Here is an 18,015-nt window from a genome sequence, read left to right as displayed (position 1 = left end):
ATAAAATATAAAATATAAAATATAAAATATAAAATATAAAATATAAAATATAAATATAAAATATAAAATATAAAATATAAAATATAAAATATAAAATATAAAATATAAAATAAACTATAAACTGTGAAATATAAAATGTAAAATAAAAAATATAAGAAATATAACTTATAAAAATATTTAATATTTGTATGTAAATAACTACATACATCTTTTTGTAATATATTGTCCCATACATACATACATACATATGTGCCTTATCTTATTTGCAGTCTTGATCGCCAATAAAGTTTCACCATCTAAACAATAAATACAAATTATATCCGTATCGAATTAATTATCTATAACGATCATTAAATATATCTTAATTGTCCTTGTCCACACTGCACACGCTGTTGTCCACATGCATGATCTTGAAATTGTCTAGTGGGGCACTGCTAAGCTACTTTCATTAATCTATAAATCTCCCTCAAAACCCCCTACCTGAATTAACAGTTTTCGAACGGAATGAATTGGAAATGCTTTTTGTAACATTACAGAACGAATTGTTTTTCATTAATCGTTTAATTTGGAATACTTCCAAAACGTGTATGATTTTACAACTAAACGAGGTGTGGGGCAAAAGTTGGAGAAATCGCTGTAATGGGGATTTTGTTTTGTTTGGAAACTTCCCTCGAACAAACTGTCAATAATCATTTCAGTGGTTACGACAAACATTCGAGTGCACTGACCACCACATTGGCAATAAATTGATCTCAATTGCATTGTAAAGGAGCGATACCGGCAACTGCTACGGAGGCGATGCAAGTGCCTGCCTTAAGTTTTGTAATTCGTTCAACCATCCAATCGTTCGTTACGCAATGACTTTTATTATTAATGGATTTTTTCTCAGAATCTGGGTTATTTCCGGGCACACTAAATTTATAAAATATAACACCTACTCACGTATCCGCCACTACCAACCAGTGTTCGGAATTACGCACGAGAATGAAACATATTCCATTGCATATTTTTATTATTTTAAAATTTTTCTCGAAATGATGTTTCAAAATATTTTAAGGCTGCATGAAAAGTAAAAGTAACGTTGTTTGGGGGGTGTAATGATTGTTTAAAAGATTCGTTGGTTGCTGACTTCGGCACAGGTCTTAGTCAAGGAAAAGTTCCTAGTTTATCAATTTTCACAATACCGCAATTCTGATACCTACATCGATACTATTTTTAATATTTTATTGTTTATTGCAATGGAAACAACAAGAATTAAAAATATACATTCAACACATGTGGATGGTGGACAGAACTATTATTTGAATACGGAATCTTTTTCAGCAATGTGATTATTTTCCTTTATCTTTAGTTTATTTACTATAGGCACAGACGTTTCACTTGTATATAAAAAAACAACTAGTGATCGGAACCTAGGTATAAACGTAGCACTTTGAGGGTAGATAATGCCATACATACATATGTGTGTGAGGGGGTGGGACCAGTATCAATATTCTGCCTTTAAAATGAAATTGTTGACTTTCTGCCATAAATTAATTGAGATGTTGCTGGTAGTATTCGTTTATTCTTACGTTATATTTGCAAACGAATTAATGGAAATGTACAACAACAAAAATTTACTTTTTGAACAAATATACATACAAAATATTTGTGTACGAGATTGTTCGAACAAGGGATGAATAAATAAATTTGTATCTCTAAAGACATAGGTTCCATTGCAAATTAATAAAAATAAAAGTTTTTAATATTTTGAAGTGTTGAACAATCTTCTAACATATTGTAAAAGTAAAATTTAAAAATACATAAAAAATAAAATACAAAATATAATATATTTTATTTTTTTATATTTTAAATTGTATCCTTTATGTTTTATATTTTATATTTTATATTTTATATTTTATATTTTATATTTTATATTTTATATTTTATATTTTATATTTTATATTTTATATTTTATATTTTATATTTTATATTTTATATTTTATATTTTATATTTTATATTTTATATTTTATATTTTATATTTTATATTTTATATTTTATATTTTATATTTTATATTTTATATTTTATATTTTATATTTTATATTTTATATTTTATATTTTATATTTTATATTTTATATTTTATATTTTATATTTTATATTTTATATTTTATATTTTATATTTTATATTTTATATTTTATATTTTATATTTTATATTTTATATTTTATATTTTATATTTTATATTTTATATTTTATATTTTATATTTTATATTTTATATTTTATATTTTATATTTTATATTTTATATTTTATATTTTATATTTTATATTTTATATTTTATATTTTATATTTTATATTTTATATTTTATATTTTATATTTTATATTTTATATTTTATATTTTATATTTTATATTTTATATTTTATATTTTATATTTTATATTTTATATTTTATATTTTATATTTTATATTTTATATTTTATATTTTATATTTTATATTTTATATTTTATATTTTATATTTTATATTTTATATTTTATATTTTATATTTTATATTTTATATTTTATATTTTATATTTTATATTTTATATTTTATATTTTATATTTTATATTTTATATTTTATATTTTATATTTTATATTTTATATTTTATATTTTATATTTTATATTTTATATTTTATATTTTATATTTTATATTTTATATTTTATATTTTATATTTTATATTTTATATTTTATATTTTATATTTTATATTTTATATTTTATATTTTATATTTTATATTTTTTATATATTGTTTTTATATGTATTGTTTTATTATTAATATTTTACATTTTTATATTTTATTTTATATTTCACATTTTATGTTTTATATTTTTATATTTTATATTTAATTTTTATATTTTATACTTTTATATTTAATTTTTATATTTTATACTTTTATATTTAATTTTTATATTTTATATTTTATATTTTATATTTAATTTTTATATTTTATATTCTAAATTTTATATTATTTTTAATTCTATAAAATCTAAACAACATGGACAGTCTTTATCCCTCGCCCATCACCACAACTTTATAGTTTCTAAAACCAGTGTGGACGGGAAATTTGCAGTTAGTCCTCCACACCAAACAAGCTTTTTTATGTTTTTATTTTTGTTTATTTATTTTTCTGTTAGATTCGATTCCATTTCTGTCCATTCTGTCCATTGTCCATCCATCCACCCATCTACATCCCTCTATGATGGTGATGTTCAAAGATCTATCCCAAGAAATTGTATGATGTGGAGGGTATTATGGAACAATTAAGCATTGTGAGAGAGACCTTTCGCAAAGCAAGATGAAGGGGGCATGCGTTGTGGGGTACACCGTCTATAAAATTGTTTGTATGAAGACATTTTGTTCAATTAAAATCAAAAATATGTACGTGGTGCAGTCAGCCAGTTCACATTTTATTTTCTGATCCAACTACAAAATAATAATAAAAAAACAACAACTGTATCTCCTCTTTATAGAGCATCAATGGAGGCCACAAGTATCCAAGCAAGTGAAAAAAATGCCTACATACATACGAGCATGTACTGTATGTTGCTGTGTCTATCATACGAGATGAAGATAACAAAACAAATAAAAAACGGTATTAATAAGTCAAGGTCAATATCTCACTCGTTTAATCGAGATATGTACAAATAGTGGAGAGACAGTTGGCGAATGGCAGGCAACTGCGGCGGCCAGACATTTAGATGCCTTTGGCGACAAGCGGCAAAGGCGGCAGTGTGAGCGCCTCTTGGCTCCATGATCAATGACAATGACCGATTAGCAGCAATAAGATTGCAAGCGTTTTTTTTTTAGCGGCAGGTTTTTTAGCCGAACGACAAGACTTGTTACATTTTTTTTTTTCGCTTGTACCCCAAGTTCAATTTGTTTGTTTATGGTCTTGGACGTTTCACTCTAAACTTGACTAGGTATGCCACATTCCTCGGCATAGCTTAGCCACAATACAGTTTGTTTTCAGTTTTTTTGCCCGATCAATTCCATTCCATTTGCAAATTGCACATTGACAATCACCAGCAATTGAAATGTGTGTTTAATTATGTAATTTATAAGCGTTAGAAAATCAGATAGCGTAAAACCACCACAATCGCCGCTAATGCTCTGTTTGTTGTTTCTGTTGAATGATTCTTTTCAACGCCATTCATTCATTAAGTCGTCGTCGTTGTTGTTGTTTTTATGCTTTGTTTTAGAAAGTTTTGCACAAAAGGAGACGAGGAGCAGCTTTGCGTGTTCTCCTCCATATATTTTGCAAACCTTCCAAAACAAACAAATCTATAATTTGGTTGCAGGCCAATGTCATAACAGGGATGAAGTTTTGTTTCGGTCATGGTGGAAGTAATTTTATTGAAAATATTTTTATGTATAATTTGGGTAATTTGTATTTTTGAAGAGCTATTAATTATAAAAGTCAATATTAGTCCAATAAGACTTTATTCGCCCATGATAATCACGAACTGGACTAAAGGGGTGGCAAAAATCATTAGCAGTCCCCTGACATAATTCAGTAACGAGAATTTTATTAATGTCTGAAAATTCAGACATCATGGAGAAATATCCGATCATGACATAAGTTGATAACACTGTTCTGACACCGCAGCGTGATAGAAGAAAAAAATAAGAAGATACGTGTCCCGGCGTTTTTCCCTGTCACTTCAACTTTGGCGTTCGATATCGGTTTGATATCTGTAGACCAAAATCTGAGAAAAAATTATAACGGAAATTTTACCTTAACGATTTTGACCTTGAAGATGAGGTTGAATGGATTTTATGTGTTCACAATTATTATTCTTTAAGACGAGAGCTACAACTTTGCTTCCATGAGTAAACCAACATTCTTAGCGGTTTAGAAGATATTAGTCTGACAAAATGATCCCCTTTTGACATCAAAGCTTCAGGTCTTTTGGGGCACATAACCGCGAAAGTCGAACTAACAGGAAAAACGCTGGGACACGTGTCTTCTTATTTTTCGTCTTCTATCACCCTGCGGTGTTGGAATATGGTTATTTTTTCGTGTCGCACGGTGTTATAAAAGTCAATATTAGTCGAATAAGTCGAAGTGGTGGTGCAATAGCGAGATTTTTTTAATGTTTAATGATATAAGGCTGATAACCAAGCTTTTCGAGAATATAGAGAAGACTTCCTTCCAGCCGTGTTTGAAACCAGAAGCCTGGAATGTTAGCAGGGTGATGGTTCCGCTACTGAAGCCAGGCAAAGATGCCAGCAGAGTTGAATCGCCAGTAGCGAAGATTTCCCAATTGTCCAACATCATCATATATTCCGGAAAATGCACAGCTCCACATTGCACGCCATATCCACACAGTCGAGGACTGAACCAGATCAGGTCGTGTGACCGAACAGTAATGATGGCTCTTGACCTATCAAAGACTTCCCTCCTGCCGTGTTTGTAAGCAAAAGCAAGGATGCCAGCAGATGTGAAATTTACAGGCCGACCTATATCCGCATTGTTGCCTGTAGCGGAGATTCTTGAGGTACTACTCGTCTCCATTATGAGATGATCTGTTTCCCTGTTCCCAACATCAGAATGAATTCCGGAAAATGCACAATACCACATATTAACGCCATTTCCACACATATCAGTCGAGGACTGATCCAGAACAGACCATACAAAAGAACAGTTTTGATGGCTTTTGACCTATCAAAGACTTTCAATACCCTCAACCATGTCAAGCTGATCATGGATATAGAGACGTCGTGATTGAAACGTTGGATCAACTGTATGTGTGGACGTTTGTAGTATTCAGAAATAAGAAGTCCAAGACTCGTAGCGTTAAACATGGAGTTCCACAAGGAGGGAACTGTAAAACATTTACACATGGATAACATTCACACTGATACGGTTGAACAGGCAGTTCCAAGGTATATATATTGTGAATCCCATACTCGGAGATCACCCCCATCAATCGCAGGAGAAGAACCGCAGGTGCCAATTGTCCGTCTGCCCACCTGTTGTAATCACTTTAGCGTCCGAAATAATTAAACTAAAACACTACATTTTTGTACCCGAGTGTAATTTTCCGTTGGCAAGTCAAGATTGAATATGGGCTATATGAGTCCACTTTTGGTATATCGCCATATAACTGTACCTCCGGCTTTTAGGTATTTTGAGGATTTCTGCTACATTTTTGACCGAATTACCTGTAATTTAACAGTTAAAGTTCTCAGTGGTGACAAAACTTCACCAACAAAAAGTATCCCATATGGCATAGTTCCCATATAAAGGTTCCTCCTGATTTTACGTATTTTTTCTGCATTTCTCACAGAACAACCTGTAATTTGAAATTTGAAGTTTCTAGTGGTCTCAAAACTACTTCACCAAAACGCCTTCACATATAACGGTACCTCCCCATTTTCGTTTTTTATACCCTCCACCATAATATGAAGGGTATAATTAAATTTTTCATTCCCTTTGTAACACATCGAAATATTCATCGGAGACCGTCCGTCTGTCCGCCCGTCTGTTGAAATCAAAATACAGCACGCAATTTTAAAGATATAGTTTTGTAATTTGGTACCGAAATTTCTGTAACTCCTAGGATGTTTGGTATTGCAAATTGGCTATATTGGTCCACGTTTTGCTATAGCCCCCATAGAACGGTACCACCCGATTTTGGGTATTTTGAAGGTTTTATCGTCATTATTACACCGAAATGGCTGAAATTGGGTATTAGGTCTTCGTTAGGGGTATAAAACTTCATTTAGCCCCCATAGAACGGTACCTTCCGATTTTCGGTATTTTAAAGGTTGTGGTGTCATTATCCCACCGAAATGGAATTTGGTGTGCAGTCTTCTTTGGAGATACTAAACTTTCTACCTTTTATTTGTCGGTATAGGTCAACGCCTTCATATAGCACCCTAGAACGGTACCTCTCGATATTCGGTATTTTGAAGGTTGTGGCCTCAATAATACATCGAAATGGCTGAAATTTGGTATTTAGTCTTCGCTGAGAGTATAAAACTTTCTACAGAAATTTTTCGGTACAAATCCACGCCTTCATATTGCTCGCCTAGAGCGATACCTCCCGATTTTCGGTATTTTGAAGGTTATGGCAACAACAACAACAAACCGAAATGGCTGATATTTGGTATTTAGTCTATGTTGTAGGTAAAAACCTTTCCGACTGAAATTCGTGAGTATATGTCCATGTTTCGATATAGCCCCCATAGAAAGGTACCTCCCGATTTTCGTAATTCTGAAGGTTGTGACGTCAATGTCACGCCGAAATAACTGAAATTTGTTATTTTGTCTTCCATGGGGTTATAAAATATTCCAGAAGAGAATTATCAGTATGGGTCCACGTCTTCCTTCATCCCCCATAGAAGCGTACCTCTTGATTTTCGGTACATATTTTGAATATCGGAAATTTGGAAGTTACTCTTTTTTGAGTCTAAAAACTTTGTCGGTATAGATCGACGTTTCGGTATTTTGAAGCTTAGCCACATTGTTTTACCGAAATTGCTGAAATTTGGTCTTTAGTCTTCTTCATAAACGAAAGGAAACTAATTGTTCCATTTAAATTCAATACAACTCGTGGTGGAGGGTATAATAAGTTCGGTCGGAGCGAACTTAACGTCGTTCTTACTTGTTTTTTTGTTTTTTTAGATACATTTTTGAATGGAAATACCTGTAATTTGACATTTGAGGTTTCCAGTGGTCTCCCCAATTAATTTCATGGTGCGACCATGTTTTGATATAGGTCCGATATAAGTGTACCTCCCGATCCAAAAACGGAAAAGTTCAAAACTTTGTCCATCAAATTGTGCACACGATAACATCGTGCTATTTCTGCAGGGATAATGATGAGGTTCCAATGTGGACTCAATCGGTCCACTCCTCGCGGTACCTCCCACACAAAATTTCGGAAAAGTACATTTTAAGGCCTGCTCTCGGATCGCTTTGATTCTATTTGTAGTGACTCCTATTCGAAGGTACAAGTTTTTCCATGGGCAAGACCATACTTCCTGAGAAAAACGGGCCGAAAGCTGTAAAAACCTCTAAGGCGTCATGTGTAGTGGCTGGGGCGCACGATAACTTTCGAACAGATCAACCAATTTGGTCCAAAATTTGGATCTCGTAATATTTTGTCCAAATTTAGGTTTATCTTCAAAGATGGGCAATATCAGTCAACACCATCTGGTACCTCCCCCAAAGGTTAAATAGTGTCACTAAAATGGTAAGCGCAATATCACTTGAATGGAGAAACCAATTAGGTCCAAACTATATATCTCCCAATATTTAGTCCAAATTTAGTTTAACTTCTAAAATGGTCGATATAAGTCATCTCCTTAAAGTACCTCTCCCACATAAGTTCAACATTTTTGTTCAAGGGCAGTTTAGCTTCGACCTTTGGAAATTTAAACCGATGATACCCTTTGTGGTTCTGTTTACATCGATATTACATTGTTCGTGGGCAAGTCCATGCTTCCTGACATAGTGATCCAAAAGCTCTAAGTATACGGTGACTAACTGAAATGACAGCTGGGCGCTATATCCATCGGAAAGAAACGATAAATGTTTCAATTCACATAGGCTGAGAAAATTTACTTATGTTGAATCTTAGGTATGGGGTATTGTAACTCGCGAACATTTGTACTATACCATAACTTTTGAACGCATTGCGGTAAAATAAACTGTTTAGCCCGATTTACCGAGGAATTTTTTAAAATAATAATTTAAGCGGAAGTTGTGGTCGTATTAATGTAAAAACAAGTAAGAACAGACTATAGTCGGACGGGGCCGACCATGTGATACCCTATACCACTAAACGCGTCTTCTTGGGATAAAGTTATAAGATGTGCATTAGAAATTTTACCAATTTTCACACAAAAGTTTTGATCAATTTAACCCGCTAAATATTATCCGATCATACCGTTGACTTGCACGCTACTTCTTCATCTCAAACCAAAACTACGTTTAAAATTTCGCGCCGATCGGACTATTATTGCGACCTACAGAGCGGCTACAAAATCGAGCAAAAATTTTGTTTTTGGTCCATTTCATCCCTTTAACATTTCACGATCATCGCCAAAAACTAATCAGTTCTATTCTGGTCCAAACCCGACCTCCATACTAAATTTCGTGACAATCGGTCCATAATTGCGGCCTCTAGCTTGATTACAATTTTTAATGGACGGACAGACGGACGGACGGACGGACGGACACACATCGCTAAATCGCTTTATCTCGTCGAGATATGAAGTTTGGTATACCACATGAGGGGTCTACGACGAATATTTCGCGGCGTTACATGAATTTTTGGGAAAACAAACTTATTATACCCTTTTCCACATTGTGGTATAGGGTATAAATAGGGAAAAAGCGTTGGAGGAAACTAGTTTTTTTGTGTCAATTTCCATTTAGTGGCTTTACAACACAATGTAAAACTTTATCCTCAAAGAAGAAGTTAAAGAATACACTTCAGAGATGAGGTTTCTAATGTATGATTTTTTAATATATCCACTGTATGTACCTCAAACGAATGCTGATATTTTGAAGACTGAAAAATGTTTTTTTTTTAATTTTTGCTCTATTATGGACGCGCAGCCGGATTTCTCTAAAAGCATATTATGTGATTGTAGTACTCGTGATTTCGCATTTTTAATGTATAACTTGCGCGTGTAACCTTCAAAGGATCACGGCAATCTGCGCTCAAAGTCGAAGTTTTTGTGCGTAAATTTTTCTAAAAACCCTGTTTTTTGGATTCAAAATTTACAAATGTCATTCGATTTCCATTGAAACCCGCGTAAATTTAGTTCTTTGCGTTCTAAATCTAATAAGCCATCTTCTTCTTCTTCTTTATTTGCACATCCGATGTTCGGATATATGCGATTATACAATATTTTTACAATTTTAAGTGATAAAGTGAATATTTTAGAACATTTCATATTAATTGAAGATCTCTATTTCTCGCAGCATTTAGAAGGCTTCTTTCGTCTTGGAGTCCGGTCCAGGTTTGGATATTTTTCATCCAGGAGAGTTCTTTTCTGCCCCTGGTTGGTCTTCCTTCAATCACTCCTTTGATAATGTTTTGCAGTATTTTGTATTTGTTACTTCTCATGATGTGTCCCAGATATGACACTTTTCGGCTTTTGATAGTTCTTATTAGCTCCCTATTCGCATTCATTTTCCTAAGAACTTCGTTATTATTCATTCGGTCTGTCCACCGTATTTTTAGAACTTTTCGGTATATCCATATCTCAAAGGATTCGAGTCTTTTCATGTCGCTTGTTTTTAGCGTCCAAGTTTCTGCGCCATATAAAAGAACAGACCACACGTAACATTTTATAAATCTGTGTTTTGTTTGGATACCAATGTCGTGACTCGTTAGTACTTTGTAGTATTTATAGAAGGCGTCTCTAGCCATCTCTATACGGCACTTTATCTCATTGGATATATTCCATTTGTCGTTTATATTGATTCCCAGATATTTAAAGGTATTGACTTTTTCAATTTCGGAGTTGTTAATCTTTAAATTGAAATTGCTAGGTAAGTTATTTCGACTTATTACCATGTATTTAGTCTTCCTAGTGTTGATTTTAAGTCCATACGTTTCACTTACATGTGTAAGTTTGTCGATTAATTTCTGAAGTCCAGATATGCTACCAGCTAATAGTGTTGTATCGTCTGCATATCGTATGTTATTAATAAGTGTTCCGTATATGCTTATGCCAATTTTCTCCGATTCGATGGCTTCCATAAATATCATCTGGGAATATATATTAAATAGTAGCGGAGAGAGTATGCAACCTTGTCGGACGCCCTTTGAAATTGAAAATTCCTCAGTCAATTCACCATCAATGTCAACATATGCCGTTTGATTCCAGTATAGGTTTTTTATACATCGTATTTCTTTATCATCTATTCCAATCGTTGTGAGGATGTGCATTAGCTTATCATGAAGGACGGTATCAAAGGCTTTTTCATAGTCAATGAAACACATATATACATCTTTATGTACATCTCGGCACTTCTGTATTAATATTTGAATGCTTAGTAGAGCTTCCCTAGTTCCCATTCCTTCCTTAAAACCGAACTGAGTGGCTCCCATTGACAGTTCACACTTAGAGTATATACGTCTATGTATTACGCGCAGGAATATTTTTAATGCATGACTCATAATGCTTATAAGCCTAAATTCTTCGCATCTTTTGGCGTTGTTCTTTTTTGGTATAGTAATGAACCTTGATTTAAGCCAGTCTAACGGGTATTTTCCGGTATCATATACGTGATTAAAGAATTTTACGAGTAGGTTTATATTATCTCCATCTATCAATTTCAGTACCTCTGAGGGAATTTCGTCAGGGCCTGATGCTTTATTCTCCTTAAGAGCGTTGAGTGCGTATTCTACCTCGTTCTTAGTTATCTGTGTCCCAGTCAGATTGATTTGTATTTCTTCATATGGGGTTCTTCCTTCATCATTAAATAATCTCATTACATAATTTTTCCATACCCTTTTCTTGTCTGACATCTCAAAAATGGCTTTATTATTTTCGTCAAGTAATATTGTTGTAGAAGTCTGCTTATAGACGCCAGCTGCTTCCTTTAGTTTTTTGTGAAGGTTAAAATGATCATGCAGGTTCTGTAGTGATTCAATTTCTTGGCATTTTTTATTAAGTAGATCGGTTTTTGCAGCCCTTGTAGCAGTTCGTATTTCCTTATTTATTTCCCAGTACATTTCGTAGTTGATATTTTTGTATCGGCTTCGCTGTTCCCGCAGTTCCTTTATTTCGTTCGTGATCCATTCTTCTTTTGAGGTTCTATCCGTATTTCCTAGACATTCCTTTGTGGTGGTGGTGATGTTTGTTTTGAGCTTATCCCATAAATTTTCCAAATCATCACTGTTTATTACCTCAAGTTTGTGATTAATTTGCGCTTTAATATCCCTTTTCACGTTTGGGTCTTTCATTTTTTGCAATCAATTCTAGGTTTCTTAATTTTTCGCCTTATAACTGCTAATTTAGTACGGAGATTAAGAACTAAAAGATTGTGGTCCGAGGGAACATCTGCTCCAGGACACGTTGTGCATTTTGTGACACATGAACAATAGCGTCTATTTATAAGTAATAAGCCATGGCGCGTCTAAATCCATCCACTAGATCGGCGGAAATGATACCCCAAATTTCTACTTAGATAAATAGAGCGATTCGCCTGCTTAAAATGTGCAAAAACAGATACTTAAAAACTTTTGCGAATTCGGAGACATAATAGATGTTTTCTAAAAATTAAGTGCGTTGCTTCAACCACGGTCCTTGATGGATAAAATGTAAATGTACTTCTTGGAAATTATGGGCGTTTTAGTGTTTTTTTACACACTAGTATGCACCTATCAAATATATCAAATAAAAGGGATTGATTCGATGTGTTGAAAAATAGGATGCGCACCATGTAATTTCCACTATTACGCGGATTACAGTGTGCAACATTTTTACGGCTATCTTGTGCAAACAATTCGAACTGAGAATTTTTTGAAAGTACAGACCCTAACGACAAGTTGGGTTTTGTTGTGTCAGATCCAGCTCGGATTTTATGGCCCCAACAAAACATGGTTAAATATTGAGTTTTTAAAGAAATTCGAGGCTATATCTCTGAAACCAATGCGAATCTTCTTCTGATCTCTGAAGCAAATTTGTAGATAAGGACCAGAATAAAATGTTTGGAGAAATAATGAACTCGAAAAACTACATTTATTGCCTCAAATTGCAAAATATATGCAAAAATTCAACAATTTTTATACATGTCACACCGTATCTCCAAAACCGTTAATTTTTTCTGAATATTTTATTTTAGAAAAATATTCCCTGGAATGTAGTACACAACTCTTCAGAACATGTCATTGTTGTAAAATGCCTCTATGCCGTTGTTTTCAGTACATTTTTCAACGACGATTTAATAAAAATGTCTATAATTATAATTACATTATAATGTAGTGAAATCCGAAATGCGACGATAAACTGTTGGTGTGAACTGTGTTTGAAATACGTGTTGTAAAAGATATGATGCAAAATACCGCTGAAACAACATGAAGTAAGCATTTTAGAGTTTCAGAATGTTCTAAAGAATTGTTGAGAACTTTATTTGGAAGATTTTTGCAAAAGGTTACTTGGTTCAACTCCCAATAGTTTAGCCGATACTGACCAGAATTTCAGCAATTATGTAAAATTTTCTATATTTTATAGATTTTTATGCCCTAGATGGAGTTTTTCTTATGTAGTTTTTTTTCAAAAGATAATTTCTACTATTCAAATTCCTATTCGTTTCTGAGATAAAGGCCTAATAAATGCAATTTTGTAAGAAATTCGATTTTCGCGAATACGTTGGGACTTTTTATAATTATTTTACCATCATCGCAAGGAGTACAAATAAACGGTAATAGGATATAACAGCTTATTATAGCCGCGATTTTTTAGAAATTTTCCTGGATATTAAAATTACTTACTTACTTAGCTGGCCCATTATAGAACATTTGTTTCATAGACCGAACTAAGAAAAGATCTCCAATCCTCTCTGTTTTTCGCTTCGCTTTTTGGAATACCGCGCCTTTTTCATTTCTTCAACCACTTGTATGCTCCATCGAAGCTTAGGCCTCCCGATTCTGCGTGCACCGCCATGTGGCATGTATTCATACGCCTATTTAGCGGGTTCATCATCGTTCATTCTTATGATATGGCCTAGCCAACGCAATCGTTGAATATGGATACGTCTAACTATATTCATATCTTTGTATAGCTGATATAGCTCGTGGTTCATACGACGTCGATAATCACCGTCAACGCAAATCGGCCCGTATATCTTTCGAAGAATTTTCCTCTCAAATTTAAATTAAAATTAAAACTCCTATATCTTTTGCGCGCAACGTTCAAGGTTATGTACAAAAACAGATTTGGAATGACGATTTTTTGCTTAACCTATTTACCAAAATTCATTGATGTAGTAACAGAATTTTTTTTTTTTAATTTTTTTTGAAACGGCAAAGACAATTTTAGAAATTGTTCGTGATATCTCCTTCGGGAAAGCCGCCTGATACTTTTTTACTTGTTTTTACAGAATTCTACATAATTTTTCAAGGCGCGATATCTCTGGAACATTTAGTAAAAAATCTGAAAATATACCGAAATGTATTGCTGACTTGCAGCATTATCACAGCAAAAAATTAAGTAAATCAAAAATCAGAAATCAATTTACTCTGAAGTAAGGCCCGATTGACCTGGTTTAGTTTCGCTGCTCTGTACGGCAAGTAGCTCAAGATGTAGCCTTTGACAATCAAGTCATCGATTTTATGTGCTTCTTCTCATGCGTTTTTAGTCTCTGTCGATGTCACTTTGTGTGGCATGTTGTTCGATGGGAAGTACATATTCATAAAAAGTCTTAGAGTTTTTTATCTTTTTACCTATTATTCACCATTAATTCGGTTTGAGTTTTAGGTAAAAGTCTCTTAATGTTTAATAACTGTTTAAGCTATTATCTTGGAGAAAGATTTCCCTTTCTTGAACCTCTTTTATTATATTTTCTGAGCAGCCTTCTCTAATTCTATTAAAGAAGGTGGGCGTTATTTGTATTAAAACAATTCACGGTCGTTCCTGTCATTCTCAACGTAATCTAATAAATATAAATATTTATTTAAATAAATACTTTTATTAAACTTTCTACTTTCCAGCTATTAAGAAAACAATGTACATTGAAATATTGACAATGTCAGGGCCATTGCCTGTGGCTGTTTCCAAATAAATCCATCAATGAATACCCGATTTTGCGATATTTATTTACTGTAAACAAATTTGAACAGATCTTGTTTGTTTACTTTAAAAAAAAAACCAAAAACAACAATACAAATTGATTAGTTTTTTTGTTCTATTCTAAAGAAATTGTTTTCTATTGAATGCTTCTGTAGTGGGGTAACGAGCATTAGTTTATATTAACTGGCTGAGACTAATATGTTTTGTTGTTGTTTTGCATGAATGTTTGTTTGCGTTATTGTGAATGTTTTTAGTAGTATCTCTCTCGTTTGCATGTTTTTCCCCTTGCACTCAATTTGTATTCTCTTAAATAATTTATTAAACCACTTTTTTGAATAGTTAATTTTATATTGATTTACTTTTAAAACCCTAACCATGGCACACTCTAATATACGCATTCTGAATAGCACACATACAGTAACGCGCGCACACACACGCACTCTCTCACCCGTAGTTAACAAAGAATATCGATCTCCCACAAAAATATTTGTTCTCAGATTTGCTAACGGTGTTTTTTTGGTATTTTTCTTCTATTTTTGTTCTCTTCCATGCTCCGGAACTCTGTATCTCTTCGTAACAGTGCTAGCAGAGAAAACTTGTACAGCAGTGATCAACAGCAACATCATAAACAACAAACACCACAACAACAACAACAGAAGCATCAACGCCAAACAACAACAACAGCACAGCAACAACAGCACCACCACCATTCACATCAACAGTTATTGCGCCAGTCGTTGATCAACCTCAGTGGTGCTCAGAACGCCCAGAGTACATCCGCTACGCTATCCGGTAGTCATTCGGACAACAACAGTTATTGTAGCGCCAATACATCGCTCGAACCGGAACACAGTTCCTCACAACAACGATCGCAAGAACACCACCAATCCTCCTATCTCGTCCATAGTTCAAATCAATCACGGTCGCCCGGTCAACATAGCCCACTGCAGCCCAGTGTCGCGGGTGTTCGCGGTAGTGGTGGTGGTAAACTCCACAAATCGATTTCGTGTAGTTGTGAATCATTGAAATGTGCCGAATCGGCATCGTTGGCTGGAGGTCTTGAAACACCTTCTCCGTGCTTGACAACAAGCGATCATTGTCGTGTCGGTGGTGGTGCCGCGGGTGATAATTTTGATACGAAAACCACAAAATCGTTAAGTCGCAATTTTCGGGATTCGACCGGCTCTAACGGACAACGGGATAACAACGAATTTTCTCTTGACCCTTCACAAAAATCCATTAGCGGCAGCGTAAGAAGCAGCAGTGTTGGCCAGCAGGCCATTTCTTCGGCCTATACCACACCATCGTCCACGGGTGATGGTGATCGGCATTCTCTGCCCTACGGAGAAGCCAGCGGTTTACGTCTTTCCAAGCAAACATCGTACGACAGCAGCAACGGCGGAGTCACTGTTGGCGCTGGAGGTCATTCGCCCCAATTGTTGTCCTTAGCTGATGCCCGTTATTGTGGCCAGCCAACAGCAACTTCTGCAACAACAACAACAACACCAGGAACAGCAACATCGACAGCAAACAACAACAAACCCCATCAACATCAGTCACACCAGTACCTAGAGAGCACCAGCCCCACAGCCAGCCGTCTCTCCTACAGTCCGAACAGTAAAAGCAGTAGCTTGGCCATAGCCGATGCTGATTATCAGGACGCCCAGCAATCAGGTGATTTTACACATCTAGTTGTACACAACTTTAGCAATTCGGATCCAATCCACCATCATCAGTTAGACGATCTTGGCCAGTGTCCGGCTTCGCTGCTAAAGACCCACTACAGTGACGTGAATATCTACTCGAAGAACGAACTTGACTCGCACGCCTCCCAACCGGATAAACAGCAACTTGTCAACAAGGCCTACATCTTCAAGTGTATCGGCAACAGTCCCTCGTTTCTGAAAACAAATAAAATCAAAGATCAATCGCGTAGCAAGTTACGGAATTTATCGTTGAAAACCAATCCGTCGACGGGTAAAAAGAAATCACAAATTTTATCGAAATCAAACGCCGTCTCGGATAATTCGCTACATCCGGGTGATAAGTATTTGAATCTCTATTTGGTGGAAAAGAAACAGAAACAACAACAACAGCAGCAGCAGCAACAACAGTCGTCGGCTGGTTCAGCATCAGTAACAACCTCGGCGGGACATCATCCAGTGTCACGCCACAGTGCCCCATTTGTGGTCAACGGAGCTGTGAAATCGTCATATCCCACATATCGTTCCTCAATTAAAAGTGAAACAGCCGTAAGTGCCGCTCTAGCAGCCGTTGCCAACCCCAGTCCCAGTGCTGTCTCAGTTGCCGGCGTCAACGTCAGTAGTCTTAGCGATCATCCTTCGCCATCATCAACAGCCGGTGGTCAGGTGCCAGGTGCAAGTGGGTCCTCAAATCCAGGAGTTAGGGGCGACAGTGTCAATTATCTATCCTCAGCCGCCACAGCAGCAGCGGGAGCAAACGCCGCCGCCGATACTTCTACCCACAAACGGCCCCCCAAACCAGCCAAAATTAACAACAAAGGCTGCAATCTGGTCAACAACGGCACCAAACTTAGCGTCAGCACAAATTCGTGCAATCGTCTACATGCCGGTTCGCCACATGCAATATCACCGAAAAGCTCTGTATCCAGCAACGGTCACCTCAACAAGTATTGTCTGACCGACATCAGTCGACGCAAGACCGAATTCAATCGCCAGCTAAGCGCCCCGACTGATTACACCCATCATTCGTCGACCAGCAACGGCAACGGTGGTTCCCATCACTCCCAACAGGAGGTTGGACACGTTGGCGCATCAACATCAACGGTAGCTAGTGCCGCAGCCGCAGTTGGCCTTAAGTCGTCTGCCGCCCACTTGTCACAGCAGTCACAACTCCAGCATTTGCAACAACAGCAACAAAGTGCGCAGCAACTGCAACAACAACAACAGCATCTCTATCATCAGCATCAATTTCATCCGCATCCGCATCAACATTTGCTGCAACATCAACACCATTACTACCAGCACAGTCAGCAGCATTTACACCAACAACAATTGCCGCCGCATCACACCGCGTCAACAACAACAGTATTAACGAAACCAACATCGAATTCGTGCACGAATAGTTTTAATCGTCGCCACATAAAACGACAGAAAAATACGAAATTAAATGAAAGGTAAGTGGAGAAAGAAATTTGGGGTGGGTAGGTCGATTCTGAATGCAAATTTATGCGAATATTGAAAATTTCTGTTG

At 35.3% G+C, this 18,015-nt stretch overlaps 1 protein-coding gene across 1 annotated transcript in view; it reads left to right on the top strand.

The window, feature by feature from the left end:
- The first annotated feature begins 5,824 nt into the window (after window positions 1-5,824).
- Window positions 5,825-18,015, top strand: part of LOC141400547 (uncharacterized) — a 64,405-nt gene continuing 52,214 nt past the window's right edge. The window contains exons 1-2 of the mRNA XM_073979754.1: window positions 5,825-5,907; window positions 15,362-17,938. Coding sequence (XP_073835855.1) covers window positions 5,825-5,907; window positions 15,362-17,938 — 2,660 coding nt within the window. The remainder of the gene's footprint in view (window positions 5,908-15,361; window positions 17,939-18,015) is intronic.

The sequence above is a fragment of the Musca autumnalis genome, unplaced genomic scaffold (assembly GCF_047663935.1).
Source record: "Musca autumnalis isolate F117 unplaced genomic scaffold, ASM4766393v1 scaffold_392, whole genome shotgun sequence".
Classification (NCBI taxonomy): Eukaryota; Metazoa; Arthropoda; class Insecta; order Diptera; family Muscidae; genus Musca; species Musca autumnalis.
The sequence above is the reverse complement of the archived record's forward strand: the minus strand, read 5'-3'. Positions and strand labels throughout refer to the sequence as shown.